Source organism: Hyperolius riggenbachi, chromosome 3, assembly GCF_040937935.1.
Source record: "Hyperolius riggenbachi isolate aHypRig1 chromosome 3, aHypRig1.pri, whole genome shotgun sequence".
Classification (NCBI taxonomy): Eukaryota; Metazoa; Chordata; class Amphibia; order Anura; family Hyperoliidae; genus Hyperolius; species Hyperolius riggenbachi.
The window spans coordinates 54,680,432-54,703,359 of NC_090648.1; the positions used below are offsets into that span (position 1 = coordinate 54,680,432).

At 48.3% G+C, this 22,928-nt stretch overlaps 1 protein-coding gene across 2 annotated transcripts in view; it reads left to right on the forward strand.

The window, feature by feature from the left end:
- LOC137562614 (mitochondrial adenyl nucleotide antiporter SLC25A23-like) overlaps positions 1-22,928 on the forward strand; it is an 83,295-nt gene that overhangs the window by 51,359 nt on the left and 9,008 nt on the right. For both annotated transcript variants that reach the window (XM_068274121.1, XM_068274122.1), the window contains exons 3-7: positions 1,682-1,769; positions 8,340-8,451; positions 12,433-12,591; positions 16,920-17,072; positions 20,348-20,455. In XM_068274121.1, coding sequence (XP_068130222.1) covers positions 1,682-1,769; positions 8,340-8,451; positions 12,433-12,591; positions 16,920-17,072; positions 20,348-20,455 — 620 coding nt within the window. The remainder of the gene's footprint in view (positions 1-1,681; positions 1,770-8,339; positions 8,452-12,432; positions 12,592-16,919; positions 17,073-20,347; positions 20,456-22,928) is intronic.

Genomic DNA, 22,928 nt, shown 5'->3' on the forward strand with positions numbered 1-22,928 from the left:
GCATCTGATGATCTATCTGATGCGTTTTTAGAACATTTTTTACCAGGATAGAATTCCAATAGATTTCAGTTTGAAATCTGTTGAAATTCGATCTGATGGCATTTTTTTGCCATGAGATTTCCATTAAGGCCAATGCAAACTGATAAGCAATCTCATCAGATCGACCTAAATTTTCCACCCTGCAAGTTCGATGGAAATCCATCGAAATCGATCGAAATCGGCCGTCGCGATCGATCGGTCGGCCAGAAAATCGGCTGAGTGTATGGGCTGCTTAAGTCGGAGAGCTTAATGGCTTGTTTGCATAGAGATAACAACTGGAGTTTCTCAACTCTTCCTGTACTGGAAACAATTAGACTGATGTATCTGATCTTAATGGTTTATTTCTTAGCTGTGCTACACATACAAATCATAATATCATCATTTTTTTTCGCTTCAGTGTCTCTTTAAGCCTAGTATACACATCCAATTTTGATTGGCTTATTGTATCACGTCCATGTAGCATGAGAGCTTACTTACACAATCTGCTCATACAGTACTATTTCTAATTTGTTGGCACTCATGCTATATGGAGGTGGTAAAATTGACCAGTAATTGGCCAATCAAAATTGGATGTGTGTACCAGGCTGAAGGGGATGTAACAGACACTGGGGAGATTTGTACAGATGCAAGTTTTGTTTTTTTACCTGAAATTTTCACAAACAATGATTTTGGGCAGTGAATAACTGTATGTATATACTTGTAAGCCTGGCACGTCTCATGCAAACAGATCGTTTTGAATTTGAAAAGTTTATTACAAAGTTAAAGAGGAACTTTAACCGAGAATTGAACTTCATCCCAATCAGTAGCTGATACCCCCTTTCCCATGAGAAATCTAATCCTTTTCACAAACAGATCATCAGGGGGCGCTGTATGGCTGATATTGTGGTGAAACCCCTCCCACAGTGTGATGTCATGACCGTGGTCCTGACAGCTTGCTGTCTGTGAACCTCGTTGCCTTGTGGGAAATAAAAGGCTTTTTCCAGCTGCCAAGCAAGTAAGCAGCATCTCCCTCTGTGCATAGAACTCTCAGTAATGAACATTCTGTACAGATCCTCTGGCAGAACTAAAGATGTCATTACCAGTGATGAATTTCAGAATGTAAATCAGGGTGAGAAGATTTTACAATGGGCAAACACTAACTAAATAATCTATAAATTAATATTGTAAACAATAAGCAATTTCATTCATTTTATTATTTTCACTACAGGTCCTCTTTATTACTTGCTTGTGCTTTGAGAATTTGCTTTGTTTAGTTTTAGGCCTCGTTCACATCATACGCGCCTTTGTGCGCATTGGAAGCGCGTATGACGTGGTGGCACGCAGGACTGGCAGAATGGCATAGACAGCCCTTATGCCCTTCACATCTACTGCTCTGCGCTGCAGTACGATGCGCTATGATGCGCTTGCGTACTGCTGCCTGCATTTTGCCTGCAAGCGCAGAGCTGATCCCATCACTGTCTATGAATAGGATCAGCAGCGCAGCGGGTAGCGGCGCAGATGGCGTGCGATCGTACGCGTTGCGTTCTGATCGCACTGCCATCTGTGCTGAGTAGATGTGAACGAGGCCTTAGGCTAAGTTGGCCTTGAATGGGGGAAGCGCTTTGGTTTGAAAGTAGTGACCGTTTTATTTTTACCCTTCCAGGTCGCATCGATGTCTCTGAGATACAACAGTGTTTTCAAGGCCTCGGCGTCCACATCAGCCTCACCCAGGCCCAGAAGATACTGCAAAGGTGAGAGGTTTGCTGCTAGTGTGATGTTTGTCCTCAATGCGCTTTTGTCTTTTAGATATTACTAGCTGATGACCCAGCGCTGCCCGGAGATCTGTTTTGATTGTTGTTGAGTCTTGCCACTTTTTCTAACCTTGACACAGCCGATCATTGACCAAGAGACAGATCTCAGGGCCAGTGCACACCAAGAAGTGCTAGCGTAATCGCAAACGCTCATCCCTTTTTGTAATGATTTTTCTAGGCATGTGCCTAGCGATTTTCTAAGCCTGTCTAGTGATTTTTGGAGCGTTTTGGTGTAGCATTTTTATTTTTTGTTACAGTAGAGCTGTAACTGAAAAGCTTCTGTAACAAAAACGCTTGGAAACTCGCTCTAATCTAGCGCTTTCGAGAGCGATTTTCCACTTTCCTATACTTAACATTGAGGCTGAATCGCCTCAAAAATCAGCAGAAATGTTGCAGGACCCGAGTTTGCGTTTGGGGAAAAAACGCATCGCTCTGATGTGCACCATCCCATTCAAATGCTACTTTAGCCAAGCGCTTTAAAAAGCGCTCAGAAGCGTTCTTGGCTTGCACCAGCCCTCTCTGATGGCATCTGATTAGAGGGAGATCTGTCAGCTGCTTATACACCGCAGGCCGATTCCTGATCAATCTCAGCATGTAATCTCTCGGGAATCGGCCTTGTGATGCCATATCTGTCGTTCCGGCGCTGTCTCCCCTAATGTTCAATGTGCCCCCTCCCCCCCCCCCCCATGTATGTGCTCTGTGCAGTATACTTTACCTGTGTCTGCCACGGGCTCCGGGCCTACATCCTTATACACGCATTCCACGTGGTTGCTGGCATAGCGTGGCCATGTGTGTGACGTGACACACGCACCCACGTATTCTCTGGCAACAATATGAGGACGGAGCCCGGAGAGAGCGGCGGACATAGGTAAAGTATACTGCACAGGACACATACATGGGGGGAGGGGGACAGCGCTGGGTGTTTAGTCACGTTCGTGGCTCATCCCGATATCGCACACCGTTACCACCATGCACCTGATCCAGCATGTTCGCCCGACATCTCCAGCATGTCCAATCGATACATGTGATCAATTTCACCCCGAAATTGGTCGCATTGACGATCGGGCACGCTCTTGGCGGCACCGATTTTAAAGTAATCGAATTGGATGGTCGATCAGCCGCTGAGTCGCCTAATGTATGGCCACCTTAAGACTAGATTACAGGGTCGTGAATGTTTCCATCTCCTCCCTATGAAGCACATCTTCCCATTTCTAGGAGTTCTGGCAACCATGAGCTTGCTGGATAATCTGTAAGGGTTTGTTCACACTATGAGCGTTTGCGGATTTTTTTTAAGTAGTGGCGATTTTAGAAATCACCCTAAAAGCGCTTGTACAATGATTTCCTATCAGAGTGTTCACATGTGAGCGTTTCGAATTCGATCAGACATCGCAAACGCGCTACATGTACCATTTTCTGAGCGCTTTGGCTCAATGGAAGGTATAGGGAACTCACAAAGCCCTTGAAAAAGCACTTTGTATAGTGATTTCCCCAGTGCTTTCATAAATAAATACATTGTATTTATTCATTTCCGGCTACAAGATTCCAATTCCTGACTGACGTCAGGAATTGAAAAAAAAACCCATAGCTGAGCAAAAGCGCTTTTCTAAGTAAGTAGCAAAGAAACAGTAGTGCAACTGGCACTCAAATGATTCCTGGAATACAGCAGCTGGACCCTGGTTTCAAGCAGTACGTGCTCTAGGTCTCATACACCTTAGTATTTTCCATAGAACAAACAGCAGACCTGGCACCGATTTGCACTTTTCCAAGAGTTTCCTTTAATCCAGCGGGTACAAGCAATACATAAAGAGTAATTAGGTGGTTGGCCTAACAGCCGTTTCGCAGGTTGCCCTGCTTCTTCAGAGGCACAAAGACCAAGTCTTTGTGCCTCTGAAGAAGCAGGGCAACCTGCGAAACGGCTGTATTGCTTGTACCCGCTGGATTAAAGGAAACACTTGGAAAAGTGCAAATCGGTGCCAGGTCTGCTGTTTGTTCTATGGAAAATGCTTTTCTAAGTAAGCTACCTTGGCTCTGACCACCCCACTAATACTTGCTTGGACTTAGGAACCTAACTGATACTTATTCCTTTTAGGCTGCTTACACACTAAGACGTTACAAGCGCACGTTAGTGCAGCCTGTAACGCTCCCCAACGCACAGCAATGTAACACAAGTGGGCTGTTCACACAGCCCACGTTGCGTTACAAGTAACGCTGCACGTTCTTAAGAAAGTGCAGCATGCTATGGCGTTAGAGCGGCTTAAGCCGCGTTAGACTGTCTGCACATGCGCAGTCATGTTGGGGGGGAGCGGAGAGCGGCCGGGCACATGGCTAATTAATATTCACTGCACGTTGTGACGTGCAGTGTTTACTTCCTGGAGCGCCCGCTCTGTGCGGTGATTGGCCGGCGGGACCACGTGATGCCGCATGCGCACAAGAGTACGCATCACGGCATCACGGACACCAGAGTGAGCTGCACAACGCGGCTCACTCTGACGTCCACAACGAAGAGCACCAGGCGTCGCGTTAGGTGCACGTTATGCGACCTTAACGTGGCACCTAACGCAACGTCTTAGTGTGCAAGTAGCCTTATTGTTATTGTTGTTATTAGTTATTTAGACCTAAGCAACTCCGTTGACCAATTAATGTCCTAGGTACACTCTGTATTTCTTTTCTCTCCTTTGTTCTTCAATCTCAGCTCACTATATTTCCTTAAAATGGATACAAGAGACCTGAAATCTCATCATTCATGGACAATGACTCTTTGATTCATATAGTTAAAATTATCCCATGATCACCTTCTAAGGTTGTATCCAAGCTGTCCATTTACGCTTAGATTATAGTGTACTGTAAAAAAAAGTGTCTCATTACCTGTGATCACACTCTCTGTATCTACCTTTGCTTTTAAATACAATAAAAAATAGTTAAAAAAAAAAAGAAAAGCGCTTTTCTAAAGGTAGATCGCAGGGAAAAGCTCTTCAAAAATCACAGTATAAATGGCTCAGTGCTTGCGATAGCGCTGGCGATTTATAATGTGAACAAGGTCTAACTCCTAGTTTGAGATTTGATTTCATTGATCCACTGGTAAATGCTTAAAATCCCATAGTCATCAAGATGTCTCGAGGGGGTTCATTTACATGGAAAATGTAGCTAACTCGTGAGTAATAAGATCATGGGATTTCATTACCTCTAACCAGTGTGAATTAAGTTTCTATAATGACCTGACTGTAGGAAGGTTCAGGATGGCTTTAAAGTGTGTTTTTTTTTTTTCTTGTCTGAAATTTCAATACATAAGCCAGAAAAATGCAGCCTGAAAAGGTTCTTCTCTGCCACCTAGTGGAGCTTGCTGTGATTACACAGGCCTTACCGAGTGTAGTGAAAGCAAACCTGGAGCAAACATAAACGTATGAGATATTGCATTGTGTATGTAGTACAGTTAACCTCCCTAGCAATCTGGACGAGCCTAGGCCACCGCTCAGGCCCTGCTGGGCCGATTTGAATAAAAAAAATTTTAAACACGCAGCTAGCACTTTGCTAGCTGCGTGTTTCTCCGATCGTCTCCGCTACGCGGCGCGTAATAGCCCCCCCCCCTCAGACCCCGTGCTCTGCCTGGCCAATCAGTGCCAGGCAGCGCTGAGGGGTGGATCGGGACTCCCTATGACGTCACAACGTCAATGACGTCATTCCGTTTGTCGCCATGGCGACGGGGAAAGCCCTCAAGGAAACGGACGGGATTTCCGGATGGCACAGGCACCGGCTGCGATCAGAAGGGTGGGTGGGAATCGGAAGGGAGGGGGGTATCATGTAGCTAACGCTAGGCTAGCTACATGATTAAAAAAAAATTGGTATATTGTCACAGGCCTGAGGGCTGGAGATGCTATCAGCTTGCCTGTGTGTAAATTCAGTCTCCTCTCCTCCTCCCTCCTCCCCTCTGCCTCTGAAATCTCTGGCTAGTAACCTCCTCCTGCCCAGACTGAGCTCCCATAAGCCCTTGCTACCTGGGACTGAGTGCCAAGGCTATCTGGAGAAGCAGTGGGCGAGGCTAATTTAATTTATAGGGAATTAGAGTATTAAAACAAAACAAAAAAAGTATTTGGCTTGAGGAATGCCCTATAAACTATGTGAAAGTAACACAATTATGCAATGAGTAAAAGTTTCTCAGATCCACTGTAAGAAATAAAATACTAGTAGCCAAAAAAAGTCTCATATTGTTTCCAGTATAGGAAAAGTAAAAAAAAACTTCAGTTGTTATCTATGCGAAAGAGCTTTTCTGAGCTTTTCATTCCACTGGGTCAATACAGTCTTCTGAAGCAATTAAAGAAATACTATCAAAGCAATTTTGTTAAACGTAAATAAGAAGTCAGCAAGTATATATATTTTTTTTGTGCAGTGTTTTTTGGTCTTTTTTCCTGTACCTGTAAGACAGTGTGCCTTAAGTATACAGACAGCTACATGGCACAGGAATAGTCCATGTTTGTAAGTGACGCCAAAGATGTAAAACACCAGTGCGGTCCATTTCCTGAATTCCCCACCGGAACGCGAGTTGTCACGTGGCCGCCGCAGTAAGATGAGGAGCGCCTGCTCCTATTATGCCCGGCCAACAGGATGTGAGAGGAGCGAGAGTATCATTGAATGAATTCACATTGCTCTGCCAGAACGCTTCTGCCCTCCTTTGTCTCAATGGCAAACATCCACTGACGTGGCGGGACACAGTGTGCGCACTGAAGTATAGGACAGGAGCAAGAGAAGGGAGACACTCTCGCTCCTCTATCATCCTATTGGCCGGGCATAATAGGAGCGGGAGCTGGTGAATAAATTTCACGTCCTGGAATGGACAAAGGGGCCAATTAGGACGTGAAATTCACATCCTGGAATCTTAAGTGGTTAATGCTGTTTGCACAAAATTGCTTTCTTTGATAGTGTTACTTTAAACAGCCAAGAAAGCTATATAACTGAAAATAAAAATATGAGACTCTTTCTTTGCTACTAATACTCAATTCATTATCCGTACTACACATCCCATTCATTTTATCATAAGTTGTGTTGTTTTTTTTTTTTTTTGCTTCATGTTTAGCCTTCTTAAAGAGATCCTTAAGCCTGGGGGAAAAAAATCAGTTTTACTCATTCTAGGGTTTTTACCAGCCCCCTGCAGCTGTCCCGTGCCCTTGCAGTCACTCCTCCTGTCCCCCGCCACCAGCTTAGTTCCCTTTTTGGGCGACGGGCTCACTGCGCAGGCCTGGCCACGCGTCTCTGTCTTCGCATTCCCGTCCGAAATACCATCCGGCTCAGGACGCTATTGCGGACGGGAACATGAAGAAGACTATGCATGGCCACGCCTGTGGGCTAAACGAAACTAGCTGGCGGCGGGGGACAGGAGGATCCGCGAGGGCACAGGATGGCTGCAGGTGGCTGGTAGAAGCCCCAGGGGAGTAAACATTTTTTTTTTCCCAGGCTTAAGTGCCTCTTTAAAATGTAAAGGGAACCTGAACTGAGTAAAATTATTTAAAATAAACACATGAAGTAACTTCAAATGAACATTACATAGTTACCTTGCCATCAGTCCCTCTCAGAAGCTTCCCATTTTCTTCTGAAAATGATCCCTTCCAGTTCTGACAACATTTTATCAGAACTGAAATATATCAGTTGCTGTCGGTTATATATCAGTTGCTGTCAGTTATAGCTGAGAGGACAACTGATGTGCCAGGTAATGTCCAGGTTTCCCTATGGCTCAAGTGGGTGATGTTACAGTTAAACAGTGTGCTGACCAGAAAGCTGTTATGGGTAATGGCCATTTTCAAAATGGAGGATGGAGAATTCCATTGATCACAGTGGACAAACAGGATGCGGGAGAGGAGAAAGAGATTGAGGAGTAGACTACACAGGAGGTAAGTATGACTTGTGTATGTTTGTTTTGACTTTTAATTTTCAGTTCAGGTTCAAAAATGTCACTTCCGCAAGAGCTCTCATGTTACCTCACATGTGCAATTATGTCCCTGAACAGTCAGGCTGAGATCCAAAACCGCTGGTGGCCGGTGTTGTGTCTGATTACGCTGCCTGTGGATTTGCGCTGCCCCGCATGCGCAGTAGGAGACTGTGCGGCCACATTTCCTATTGAATGATGCTGCTGGAGGTAAAATACTAAATACCTCCGCTCCCACACCTCTTACACTCCCCAAATTTTCAGGGTAGGGTGGGGACCCCCAAACGACCTCTATGCCAAATTGCAGCCCAGAGACCCGCTGGTTCCCGAGATAGGTTTCTCTGATCTATATCCTGAACCAGCGGGTCTCGGGGGCTGAAATTTGGCATAGAAGTCGTTTGGGGGTCCCCTCCCTACCCTGAAAATTTGGGGAGTGTAAGAGGTGTGGGAGCGGAGGTATTTAGTATTTTACCTCCGATTGTAGATAGGATTTAGCAGAGTGGTGTGACAGGGTACACCATTAAGCTATGAAGAGCCACAACCATACTGCTTCTAATGTGGACCTGACAGGATGTTGTGTTTGTTTATGAACATAGCATGGATCGAGACGGCACGCTGACCATCGATTGGCTGGAATGGAGGGATCATTTCCTGCTGAATCCGCTGCAGAACATGGAGGACGTGATGACATATTGGAAGCATTCCTCAGTGAGTATATTGATTAGCTCTTGCTAATGTAATGCTATGCAACTTATCAGTTCTCATTTATACACTTCTGGTTTGCAAATGAAAATGAGGAATCTGTGCGCTGTGGGTAACAAGAAACTTCTTACTTTATAGAATCACTTTCACGCATGAGGCTGGTTGTCATATTTGCAGGACTAAACCAGCTTAAACCTGCCACCAGGCTCAATTGCATACTTAGACCTTGTACACATGCATGATTCCCTAGACCCGCTCTGCCCTACCTGTTTCACCACAGTAGCTTTGTCAGGGGCTCACAAGCCTCTATGACCTGCTGAATAGTGCTTTGGATCCCTGAGAATTATATGCAGAAAAGGCTTTTTTACTCTTCGTGGACCAGTGTCATCTGTGCTTGTGAGACAGATCTGGGTCTGCTTTGGTTCGGTAAGCCCCTTTCTGATTTGGTGTGGTAGTGGCACACACATCTTATTATCAGCACTGAAGAATTGTAGAGATTCCCAGAAGGTTCCACCTGAGGGCTAGACTTCAGCTGCCTCAGCTCCAAGCTGTCGCCCGGAGGAGCAAGTCCTGATCACGGCCAGGTGACAGTCCTCAGCTGTCGTCCGGGGAGCGAGTCCCGATCACGGGCATGTGACAGTACTCAGCTGGCCCGGGAGAGAAAATCCTGATCAGTCCTCAGCTGTCGCCGTGGGTAGCGAGTCCCAATCACGGGTAGGTGACAGTCCTCAGCTGTCGTCCGGGGAGCGAGTCCCGATCACGGGCATGTGACAGTACTCAGCTGGCCCGGGAGAGAAAATCCTGATCAGTCCTCAGCTGTCGCCCAGGGTAGCGAGTCCCCAGGTGACAGTCCTCAGCTGTCCCTCAGAGTACCAAGTCTCGATCACGGCCAGGTGACAGTCCTCAGCTGTCCCTCGGTGTAGCAAGTCCCAATCACGGCCAGGTGACAGTCTTCAGCTGGCCCGGGAGAGAAAATCCTGATCAGTCCTCAGCTGTCGCCGTGGGTAGCAAGTCCCGATCATGGCCAGGTGACAGTCCGCAGCTGTTGTCCGGGGGAGCAAGTCCCGATCAAGGCCAGGTGACAGTCCTCAGCTGTCGTCCGGGGGATCGTGTCCCGATCACGGCCAGGTGACAGTCCTCAGCTGTCATCCAGGGGGAGCGAGTCCCGATCACGAGCAGGTGACAGTCCTCAGCTGTCGTCCGGGGGAGCGAGTCCCGATCACGGGCAGGTGACAGTCCTCAGCTGTCGTCCGGGGGAGCGAGTCCCGATGACGGGCAGGTGACAGTCCTCAGCTGTTGTCCGGGGGAGCGAGTCCCGATCACGGCCAGGTGACAGTCCTCAGCTGTCCCTCGGGGTAGCAAGTCCCAATCATGGCCAGGTGACAGTCCTCAGCTGTCGCCCGGGGAGAAAGTCCTGATCAGTCCTCAGCTGTCGCCCGGGGTAGCGAGTCTCGATCTCAGCCAGGTGACATTCCGCAGCTGTCGCACCACGGTAGCGAGTCCCGATCACGGCCAGGTAACATTCCTCAGCTGTCGTCCCCGGGGTAGCGAGTCCCGATCACGGCCAGGTGACAGTCCTCAGCTGTTGCCTGGGGTAACTAGTCCCTATCATGGCCAGGTGACAGTCCTCAGCTGTCGTTCGGGGGAGCAAGTCCCGATCCTCAGCTGTCGCCGTGGGTACCGAGCCCTGATCACAGCCAGGTGACAGTCCTCAGCTGTCGCCCCCGGAGCAAGTCCCGATCACGGCCAGGTGACAGTCCTCAGCTGTTGCCTGGAGGAACTAGTCCCTATCATGGCCAGGTGACAGTCCTCAGCTGTCATTCGGGGGAGCAAGTCCCGATCCTCAGCTGTCGCCGTGGGTAGCGAGTCCCGATCACAGCCAGGTGACAGTCCTCAGCTGTCGCTCGGGGTACCGAGCCCTGATCACAGCCAGGGGACAGTCCTCAGCTGTCGCCCTGGGTAGCGAGTCCCCAATCACGGCCGGGTGACAGTCCTCAGCTGTCGCTCTGGGTATTAAGTCCTAATTACGGCCAGGTGACAGTCCTCAGCTATAGACCCGGGGTAGCAAGTCCCGATCACGGCCCAGTGACAGTCCTCATATGTGTGTGCGAGTCTTTAGGGTACACTGGTTTCTAACAGAGAATGTTGTACAATCAGATGCTCCGGATTGAGTTCTATGCTGGACTAGCTGATTCTGATACAATGTCCCTCATAGCTAGCCGTAGTACCCGGTTATTGCGCTGCTCCAGTGGTTGCTAATAGAGAATGTTGTACAATCAGACAAGTCATACATGCTTAGGAAAGAGATCTACGCTAGACTAGCTGATTCTGATACAGTTGTCCCTCATAGCTATCCGTAGTACCCGGTCATTGCTCTGCTCCAGTGTAGAAAATGAATCACTATATATGCGGTTTGTTTTTGACAGTCATGTGATATAATATCAGAGATGGTTGCCATAGAGATGACATTTGAAGAATAACTTCCCCCTTCTATACAGGATTACAATATATTTCTTGTTACTCGGGTTAAAGAGAGATTTCACCTTTAGTATAAAATTGCCAAATATTTAAACTGAGGGGGAAAAAAAAGACCACCTCGGGCTTCTACCAGCCCCCTGCAGCTGCTCTGTGCCTGCGCTGTCACCAAAGTGATCCTCCGGTCCCCCGCAGCGACCCTCTTCCGGCCGGCCGACTGGTAAGTTGACGGCCACCTCGATGACGCTCCTATTCACCGGTAGCGTTCTGTGCATGCGCAGTACGTATATCCAGAGAGCCGGCACCATCCGTTTTCAAAATGCTCTTTTATTGATTAAAGTGCTTTACAGCCATCACAGCTGTGATGGCTGTAAAGCACTTTAATCAATAAAAGAGCATTTTGAAAACGGATGGTGCCGGCTCTCTGGATATACGTAGAAGATATACCTGGGGTGCTGCCAGGTTGGGCCGTGGCACATCACCTGATAAGCAAAAGAGGTGCACCACTACTTTCTTGAAACGTGCATGCGCAGTACAGATTTTTTCATACTGCGCACGTGCAGTGTGCTCTCGTCCACTGTCCACATCCAAATAACGGGGTCACTGCAGGGGACTGAAGGATCGTTTAGTAGTGACAGGGCAGGTACAAGGACGTCTGCAGGGGGCTGGTAGAAGCCCCAGGTAAATTAGTCTTTTTTTTTTTTTTGTTTCCCTCAGTTTAGGTTCACTTTAAATCAGTGTTGTCAGGGCTGTGGAGTCAGAACAATTTTGGGTACCTGGAATCAATGGTTTCATAAACTGAGGAGTTGGATTTTTGTACCGATTGCATTGTTTTAGCCTTCATCAGAGCAAGGTATGGATTGTATGGCTCTGTGGTATTACATTGCACCCAATTAAATAGAACCAGAAACTCTGGGGTGCTTGCAAACACATAGGAGACCAGAGATGGTTCCCTAGCCCTTATTTATACTTACCTGGGCTTCCTCCAGCCCCATGTACACAGGGGCCTCCTTCTCCATCCTCCACGGCCCCTCCGTTCTGCCGCTATGGCTCCCAATACATGTGCAGCTCAGCCACACCCACAACTCTAGTCGTGCTCCCGTCCCCTGAAGCATTCTGGAGCAGAACGCTCTAGGGGAAGGGAGTGTGGCGGGGTAAGCGCGGCCGAGCTGAGCATGCGCATACTGCAATGACTGGCGGCATCTGACCGGATTACCGGCAGTCGTAGCACCAGAACGGAGAGGCCAAAGAGGACGGGGAGGGTGGCCCCTGTGCACATGGGGCTGGAGGAAGCCCCAGGTAAGTATAAATAATGGCCAGTGTACCATCTCTAGTACACTTTAATGAGTGCACAGTTAAACTTAGCACAGCTTTTTCAGTAGGAGCCTTTTTATATTATTATAAGCCCACTGTAAACACTCCTAGTGGTTCTGGTTCCCCTTCATGTGTCTGAGTAGGCTGTGACTCCTAGTAAAGATCTGCTTCAATGATTGCTTTTGGGACTTTCCACAGATGCTGGATATAGGGGAGTCATTGGCCGTTCCAGATGAGTTCTCTCAGAAGGAGATCCGCACTGGTATGTGGTGGAAGCAGCTGCTGGCTGGAGGTGTGGCCGGAGCCGTGTCTAGGACAGGAACCGCCCCCCTGGACAGACTGAAAGTACTCATGCAGGTGAGTGTAACACTGTACAGCTGTAATAGACATACTGTAGGATCAGTTCTGGTACCAGACAAGAGGCTCTTCTCCATCTCCTGTGGGGGTGCATCTCTTGTGCCCAGGAGATAGTGGGAATGTAGGCCCTAGGGGTGCATCTCCTGTGCCCAGGACGTGGTGGGGGTGTAGGCCCTGGGGTCCTGCATCTTCTGTGCCTTGGAGATGATGAGGGTGTAGGCCCTGGGGGGTGCATCTCCTGTGCCCAGGAGGTGTAGGGGTTGTAGGCCCTGGGGGGTGCATCTCCTGTGCCCAGGAGATGGTGGGGTTGTAGGCCCTGGGGGGTGCATCTCCTGTGCCCAGGAGATGGTGGGGTTGTAGGCCCTGGGGGGTGCATCTCCTGTGCCCAGGAGGTGGTGGGGGTGTAGGCCCTGGGGGTGCTTCTCTTGTGCCCAGGAGATGGTGGTGGTGTAGGCTCTGGGGGTGCTTCTCTTGTTCCCAGGAGATGGTGGGGGTGTAGGCCCTGGGGAGGTCTTCTCCTGTTCCCAGGAGATGGTGTGAGTGTAGGATGGTGGGATTGTAGGCCCTGGGGGGTGCTTCTCCTGTTCCCAGGAGATGGCGGGGGTGTAGGCCCTGGGGAGTGCTTCTCCTGTTCCCAGGAGATGGTGGGAATGTAGGCCCTGGGGAGGTCTTCTCCTATTCCCAGGAGATGGTGTGGGTGTAGGACGGTGGGGTTGTAGGCCCTGGGGGGTGCTTCTCCTGTTCCCAGGAGATGGTGTGGGTGTAGGACGGTGGGGGTGTAGGCCCTGGGGGTGCTTCTCCTGTTCCCAGGAGATGGGGTGTAGCCCGGGGGAGGGGGGGGGGTTAAGGGATCCTGAGCAGTGCCAAAAAAGTAAATCTGGACGTACTTGGGGTCTCCTCCAGCCCCACGTAGCCCGCGACGTCCCCTGGCATCCTCTTGGTCCCACTGGCGGCTCCAGTAATATGGCGGCTTTGGCTGAATTTGCATGTGCGCACACCCGGCACATCATCACATTGGTTACCATAAGCTTCCTGTGCTTGCGTGGTTCTCTAACTGAACCGCGCATGTGTAGGATGTTTATGGCGACCAGTGTGATGATTCGCTGGGTGCGTGCATGCTCGACTTCTGACGCCGGATTACTGGAGACGCCAGCGGGACTACAGAAGGAAAACCAGAGGGGACCAATAGGACGCCGAGGGACCTCCCAGGCTACGGGGAGCTGGAGGAAGCCCCAGGAAAGTCCACATTTCCTTGTTTTGCCACTTCTCAGGGTCCCTGTAAGATGAAATTAAAACGCAATTTTAATATTCTTAATTAACCATGAATACCTTTAATTAATGGTCCCATGCCAATATCCTCATAAATGTCCCACGCAAATATTTTCTGGACCCGCGTGGCTATTCTAAACTATAGCAAGCCCCGGCAAAGCATCTTTAAATGTCTTTCTATAGACCAATGGGAATCCTTCCTGAGGAGGATTCCCATTGGTCTGTTAATGGGGCGATCAGGGCTTGCTATACTAAACTATCGCTAATGCAAAGCATCTTTAAGAACATTAAAATTCTTTATTCGTGGTTGCATATTTATTTGTGGAAAGTTCACTTATAACTGAATTATTGCAAATTTCCTTCTGTTTTAAGAAGGCAATTACATAAAGCTTTGCTTTTTTAGTAGGAGGGCTTTTTGGTTCATTTTATCCCCCTACCCTATACATTCCTAGTAGTTTGGATCACCCTGAGCTGCTTGGTTACTCTGTTATTTTTGGAAAGGTAAGTGGTTACACTAGATGTTTGGTGCCATCAAGTGGCAGGAAGGAGTTCTTGCTGCATAATTGTTGGCAGAAAATTATCACATCAACAATGTAGAGAGGAATATGAAGGCTGCCATATTTATCTCCTTTTAGGCCCCTTTTACACTTGCCTTGCAAGCATGTGTTGCATTACCCTGTTTTACTGCAGGGTAACAAAATGACAGTGCAAGTCAGTGGGACCTAGCGTACTTACTGCGTTGTACCGGATCGGCCGCCGACTAGCTGCAAAGTCAACAGCGTGTTACGGTCAGACTTCCGCGGCGGAAGTAATGAAAGTCAGTGGGCATTGCAGAAATGGTAAATATGGTTGGTGTGGCGCATGCGCGGAACGACGTGAAATGACATCAGCTCCTGAGCAGTGTACGGAGCTCATCTGTCATTAGACAGCCGAGCGGAATGCAGCAGAACGGGAGCAGCAGGACAGCAGGACGGTGAGGAATTCTAATCTAAGCCCTGGCAGGGATCAGAGACAGTAAACTGGGCATAGATTTAAATTACTTACATCTGGAAGAGGTGAAGATGCTAGCAAAATACAAACACAAAATATAAATTAATAATGCATATGACTGCAATAGAAACATTACTCTGAAAACAGGTTTTAAAGTGCTGGCTAAAATACTCTGAAAACAGGTTTTAAAGAGACTCTGTAACAAAATGTTGAGCCTTATTTCTTTTATCCTATAAGTTCCTATGCCTGTTCTAATGTGCTCTGTCTTACTGCAGCCTTTCCTAGTTGCACAGTGGCTGTATTATCTCTGTTATATGATCTAATCTTCTTTCCTCTGTCTGCTCTGTCGGACTCAGGCTGGAATGTACTGGTCTGCTTGTGATAGGATAGAAGCTATACACACCCTCTCCAGGCCCCCTGCACACTCTGTATGACTCACACACTGAGCTACTCTCAGCCTATCACTTGCTATGTCTTTTGATTGTAAACACTGCCTAAAACTGGCAATTACAAGCCAGGATTGCAGCAGGGAGAGGCAGAAACAGCACAGAGGGGCCCAGGAGAACATAATGAATCGAATGGTATGTTTTTTATTGAAAGAATTTTAGAGTACAGATTCTCTTTAAAGGGGAACTGAAGAGAGAGGTATATGGAGGCTGTCATGTTTATTTCATTTTAGACAATACCAGTTGCCTGGCAGCCCTGCTGATCCTCTGCCTCTAATACTATTAGCCATAGCCCCTGAACAAGCATGCAGCAGATCAGGTGTTTCAGTGGTTCAGACTTATAAGTCTGATCTGACAAGACTATCTGCATGCTTGTTTCTGGTTTTAATCAGATACTACTGCAGAGAAATAGACCAGCAGGGCTGCCAGGCAACTGGTATTGATTAAAAGAAAATAAACATGACAGCCTCCATATACCTCTCTCTTCAGTTCCCCTTTAAAGTGCTGGATAAAACATTACAGGATAGTAGAAGAATAATAGACTGTATTCTATCTACTCAAAGATGGACTAAAGTGTACCTGAAAGGTTTGAAACAAGAATGTTTACTTACCTGGGGCTTTATCCAGTCCCCTGTAGGCCATGGACTCCTTTGCCGTCCTTATGGGCTGCTCCATTGTCCTGCGGTCAGCTCCAGTGAATTGGTCAGTCGCACATGGACTACCTGAACACATGCGCACCCGTATCGCTCTCTTGTGGCCATGAGCATTTGGCACCTTTGCAGTATTTCTGCGCAGGCACAGAGCACTCCCGGCTACAGGAGCGCGACGAGGGGGCATGTGCATTGAAGCGCAACTGGCCAATTTGTCAGGGGAGACCACATGACATTGGAGCAGTGCAGGAGGATGGCAAGGGAGCCCACTGCCTAGGGCTGGAGGAAGCCCCAGGAAAGTATAAAAGCTTTTGTTTTAAATCTCTCAGGTTTCCTTTAAGCCCCCTGGCGGTATGATTATTTCTGGATTTTAGGGTCTTTTTAAAATGTTTCAGACCCTAAAATCAGGAAAAAAATCATGCCGCCAGAGTCTCTGCAGCAGCCCCTTCTCTCACTCACCTTCCTGGGTTCCAGCACTGCAATTTTACATCTGACCTCCAGGTGGCGCTGTAACTGTGTGGTGAGATCGATGATGGCAATCCCACCAGAGTGATTCAGAGCCTCGGAGGACAAGAAGGAGAACGGCTACAGATGTCTGGATCCACCGGGAGGTGGTAAAAGTGCCCACTGCGCGCTATACTTTGCACCTAAATTAATGTTCAGCGCTGCGTAATATGTTGGCGCTTTATAAATACAATAAATAAAAAATAATAAATAAATAAATAGAGCTCCCGGCGGCTAGCCCCAGCTACACTCGGGAATACCGCCAGGGAGTTTAAGATGAAATGGGGACCTATGCAAGCTTTGGCTCCTCCTTATTGTTGTTTTTGGTAATCTAAAATGGGAGAAGCGTCAGAGAAAGTTTCAGTTGGGCCCCCCTGACACCCACTGGGCCCCAGACACCTGCCTAGATTGCCTTGTGTATGATCCTGCTGTGATTACTCTATTATATGTCCTTCACTCTGACTATTAGGTACATGGTTCCAAATCTCAGGGACTCTCCATGTTAAGGGGGCTGAAGGCGATGATTGAAGAAGGTGGGATTCGCTCACTATGGAGGGGGAACGGTATCAATGTACTGAAGATCGCTCCTGAATCTGCCATCAAATTCATGGCCTACGAACAGGTAAGTTCTCTCATTAATAAGCAATAAATTGCCATAGTCATGTGCATTTGTGGTATTATTATTTCATATCAAGTATCAATTTAAATTGTGCATGAAAAATCGTAAGAACATTACCGTTTTTTTTATTTTTCAAAATAAATAAGAAAAATACCTTCCGCAACCATTCATAGTTTTCCAGCCCTCCTTCGCATCCTGAAGCTGTCTGATCTATTCCCGACAGCCAGCCTGAATGTTTGCCTCCCTGCTAGATATTGACAGGCATGAGCTGGGGGCGTGGCTTCAGCTGATAGAGCAATCGCTTTTCCCCCTGCATGCCCATGTGACCAAAGGAGGAGTGTTTCAGGCTGTCTGGTAATAAATAGGCAGACAGCTGCAGGTCACAAATTGGAATAGCTGATATTATAATGCTTTTCTATACAAAAGGTTTTTCTGCCGTTTTTTTTTTTTTTTAAGTATGTTCTATCAAAAGCATGGACTGTAAAAAATCTTTGTGAAGCAGGGCTTTGCGCTGTCCAGGAAATGTTAGGACCTTAAAGTAATCCTCTTAAAAAGGAAAACAAACAAACAACTTTCTTATATCAGTAGGGGGAAGTCTCTACATCAGGGGTGTCAAACTCAATCATGTAAGGGGCCAAAACCTAGTCGAAGTCGCAGGCCAAATTGTTTTTTTAAGATTTAAAATGTATTGAACAGTCTCGTGGTGTAACTATAGTAGGGAATGCGCTTGCGTTCCCTGCTAATCCCCTCCTTCAGGACTTAACACCAATCGGCGTTAGGCAGTCCTGGCGGCGCCACCCTCCCACCACCCACAGGCGTGAGGCGGTTGGGAGGTAGTTAACTTACCCCTACGGAGGATTTGCTATTAACCGCTAAAGTCAGCGGCCATTGACTGTAATGTAAAATGCGAACAATCCGCCTTACTGATATGCAGTAATTTTATGACATTCAGAAGACTCAGAATGAATAAGCCAATCGGAGAATGGGGATTTAGGTGGAAATTTCCACATTCTCTGATTGGCTTATTCATTCTGAGTCTTCTGATTGGCTTAAAATTACCACATATTGAGTACCCTAAAGGTGCTAGAAACATTTAAGGAGGAGAGTGGGAACAAGAGGGAAATATTTTTTTCAAAAAGACCTTGTCGTTTTTGAGAAAATTGATGTTAAAATTAGAGGAAAAGTCGCAATTTAAATGCGGTAAAGTGACAGATAATGTATCAATATGTATATAAATGTATTTCTTTTTATTTCTTTTTATATGTTCAGCGCATGGGAAATAAAAAAAATGATATGGGGTCCCCCCGCTGAGCCTCTTTAACCCTTTGTCCCCCATGCAGGCTGGGATAGTCAGAATGCGGAGCCGCGTGGGGCTTCGTACCCTCAGCTATACCAGCCCGCATGGTCCATGGTATGGGGGGGCTCTGGGAAGAGGGGCGCCCGAGCCTCCCCCTCTCTCCCAGAGCCCTTGTCCAATCCAAAGGGGCTCTGCCCCAGGAGGAGGTGGGGGATGTCAACGTCCTGGGGGGGGGGGGGGTGTCATGGTGGCATCTGGGAGTCCCCTTTAAGAAGGGGACCCCTAGATGCCCGCCACCTCCCCAGGAGAAATGGGTATTGGGGTACCCCTTACCCATTTCCAGAAAGGGTTAAATGAAATAAAAACACAACAATGAAAAAAAGTCCTTTATTAAACTTAATTAACCAGAAATACTTACCTGTTCCTTGAAAACCCAAGTGATTAAGGCCCAGTGCACACCGGGCAGATCCGCTACCGAATCCGCCTGAAAATCCGCGTGGCTAATGTATCTCTGTGGGCTGGTGCACACCGGCGGTTTGAGGTTTTTAGCAAGCTGTAAACGTGCCTCTTGCTGCACGTTTGCGGTTTGCTTAAAATCTCAAACCACCGGTGTGCACCAGCCCATAGAGATACATTAGCCACGTGGATGCGGCCGGCGGATCTCATACAAAATCCGCTCGGTGTGCATCCGGCAAATATCGGCTCTCTGCTCCCAAAACCGCTAGCGTTTTGACGATCTGCTAGCGGTTTTGGTGTGCACTGGGCCTAAGATGTGGAATGCATTGCCACAGGAAGTAGTTATGGCAAACTCTTTATCTGCATGGATTAGATGCTTTCCTTGCATTGAAAGACGTCCCTGGCTACAGTTACTAGGTAATGCCCAATGATGTTGATCCAGGGATTTTATCTGATTGCCATCTGGAGTCGGGAAGGAATTTTTCCCTTTTGGGGCTAATTGGACCATGCCTTGTAAGGGTTTTTCGCCTTCCTCTGGATCAACAGGGATATGTGAGGGAACAGGCTAATCTTGTACTTTGTTCTTTGGTTGAACTCTATGGACGTATGTCTTTTTTCATCCCAAATAAGTTTGTAACCATGAAAAAATTAAGTTCCCACGCCAATATCCTCTGCTACATATTGATTGAAAATCTCGGTGCACCTGCCGCCACTCCCCGCAGCCAGCTCTAGCTTTACTAAGTATAGACAGACCGATGGGGAGCCCTGGAGGTAAATTTAAAGATGCTTTTAGCTCTGCGGCTAGCGGTAATCGGCAATAGCGGAAAGCGGATTTTCCGTGGAAGTGGAAATTGACATTTCCGACCACCCCTACTGCCAGGAAAAACATAAGAGACCTGACACATCGCTGGAGCAGGGAAATATTACACAGCTCCGCTACTCTGAAACGTGGGAAATTGGTGTCGGGGGAAGGAGAGGGGTTTGCACCACAGGAGGGGGCCACATGGTAATTTTGGTGGCCATGTCCGGTGAGTTGTTGCTGCTCCCTGGCTCAAACTCACGTTTCAATCTATAATGGACATTTGAAGCTCTCAAGGGCCACATAATATGTCAAGGCTGCACATTTGACACCTGAGCTCTAGATTCTCCAGAGGGTTTCCCAATCCTCCAGTACCCCTGTATGGATGGCTGAGCAGTAGTCTGAGGCCACTTGTGCATGTAGAAAAAAGGCGTGTTCTAGTGACTCCATAATACTGCGCAGGCATTGGCCGTGCTGTGCACCTGTGTGTGGCCGGGCCATACATGGAGGGTAGTGAGGCTGCGAGCAATCTTTGACTTTAATGTTAATGGGTCCTAATGCAGTGCAGAAGGGGTGCATATGGAGACGCCTCGCAAGCATCCAGAGGCTCTCGTTACTGTGCTAAGTTTTTGTTTTGTTTTTTAAGGGCGACTTCAGGTTTCCTTTAATTGCAAAGCTTCACCGTTACTCACTGACTAACCCGGTACTGCGCTGTTACTTTCACAGATTAAGAAGGTGATCCGAGGTCAGCAGGAAACGCTGCGAGTGCGGGAGAGGTTCGTCGCCGGGTCCCTGGCTGGAGCCATCGCTCAGACGGTCATTTATCCTATGGAGGTAAGGAGAACGCCGCTCTGAACTCAACTCACAGCTACAGCACAACGGGGCGAGTGCAGGAACAAGGCAGAATATTGGCAATACTACTGATATTCTACTAAGGCTTTCACCAACACAAACTCTACCCGTAGCTTATTCCTCATCTAGCTCTACTGGAAACCCTACATCTGCGTTGTGGGACTATTTCTGCACGCAGGGTAACGAAACAGCAATAAAAGTCTACGGTGCCTAGCACACTTACCCTGTTGCGTCGTGTTGTGGCAAAAGTGCCCATTTCAGTGCCGAACTGCTTTAAAGTCAACATGGCGTTACCATCAGATTTCCACAACAACAGAATGCATATAATCAGTGGGTGATGTATAAAATGTAAATATGTTGGCAGTGCGCATGCATGGAAGAACGCAAATGTGATGGGGAAGCCAGGAATTCTGGTGATGTACTTCCTGTCCAGCAAGGTGACATGCTATGCATATGAACCTGTTGGCGCACTCTGCTGCAGCATCATATGAATGTCATTTTTTTAGCAGTGTGATGCGATGAGGACGGAGCATCCCACCACAACGTTTGCCTCAGGTGTGAAGCCAGTCTAAGGCCTCTTTTCCACGAACTGTTGAGCTGTGTGTTCGGCAAGCAGCTACCAGGCAGCAGTGAGCAGTTACCAGGCAGCAACAAGCAGTTACCAGGCAGCAGTAAACAGTTATCATGCAGGAACAAGCAGTTACCAGGCAGCAGTGAGCAATTGTGAGAGTTTGAGAGGCATTTCACTGCCTAGAAACAGTTAGTGGAAAAGAGGCCTAAAAGTGCACATTTCTTAATGTAATTTGGGCTCTGGATATTGCTGGTGCCCACACTCACTGGGCGGCACTATAGCCACAATTAACATTTTTTTCTAACCTTACCTTGACAGCTGAAGTTACTAAGTAAGGACTGGCAGTTGCTCCAAACTCTACAAGGTGATCTCTGCCTCTGCTACTCTCCTGACAGAAGTCTGCACTGGATGGAGGGGCAGGGCTAGGTCAGACGCTCAACCAGCGTTGTCAACTTCATGAGTCATGACAGTGAAAGAGAAGCAAAGTTTAATAATCTCATGCCCGTTTCTTGGGCCGTGCGGGGCGTGCCGCCGCCCTGGGCGCTGTTGGAAGGGGGACGCTGTAATGGAGGGGGGAGCCGGAGCCGAGGGGAGGGCAGCCCGACCTCTCCCTCCCTCTCCTGGGCCGCCCTCCGTGCTCCCCCCTCAGACGCATACTCAGGCAGGAAGCGCGTGTGTATCAGCGTGTAGGCAGAGAGGAAAAGACCGGCGGCGAGAGAGCAGCGCTTGGAGCCAGGGAGGTGAGTTGTAAACAGCGTCGCTTCCTGCCTGAGTATGCGTCTGAGGGGGGAGCACGGAGGGCGGCCCAGGAGAGGGAGGGAGAGGTCGGGCTGCCCTCCCCGCGGCTCTGGCTCCCCCCTCCATTATGGGGGACAGCTACCTATCTAACCTACGCTGAGGGGCACCTTCCTAATCTAACCTACACTGGGGGGCACCTACCTATCTAACCTACACTGGGGGGCAGCTACCTATCTAACCTACGCTGGGGGGCACCTACCTAATCTAACCTACGCTGGGGGGCACCTACCTAATCTAACCTACGCTGGGGGGCAGCTACCTAATCTAACCTATACTGGGGGGGGACCTACCTAATCTAACCTACACTGGGGGGCAGCTACCTATCTAACCTACACTGGGGGGCAGCTACCTAATCTAACCAACACTGTGGGGCAGCTACCTATCTAACCTATACTGGGGGGCACCTACCTAATTAACTTACACTGGGGGGCAGCTACCTATCTAACCTACGCTGGGGGGCACCTACCTAATCTAACCTACGCTGGGGGGAAGCTACCTAATCTAACCTATACTGGGGGGGCACCTACCTAATCTAACCTACACTGGGGGGCAGCTACCTATCTAACCTATACTGGGGGGCAGCTACCTAATCTAACCTACTCTGGGGGGCACCTACCTAATCTAACCTACACTGGGGGGCAGCTAACTATCTAACCAACACTGGGGGGCAGCTACCTATCTAACCTATACTGGGGGGCACCTACCTAATCTAACCTACACTGGGGGGCAGCTACCTATCTAACCAACACTGTGGGGCAGCTACCTATCTAACCTATACTGGGGGCACTTATCTAACCTGTATTGGGGGCACATACCTACCTAGCTAGCCTATACAGGTGGCAACTATACTGGCTACCTATATTGGAGACACCTACCTAAATAACCTATACTGGGGGCACCTACCTATCTAACCTATGCTGGGGGCAACTATTCTGGCTACCTATATTAGAGGCACTAACCTAGCTAACCTGTACTGGGGCACCTACCTATCTAACTTATACCGGGGGCGCCTGCCTATCTAACCTATACTGGGGCAACTATACTGGCTACCTATACTGGAGGCACCTACCTGGCTAACCTATAGTG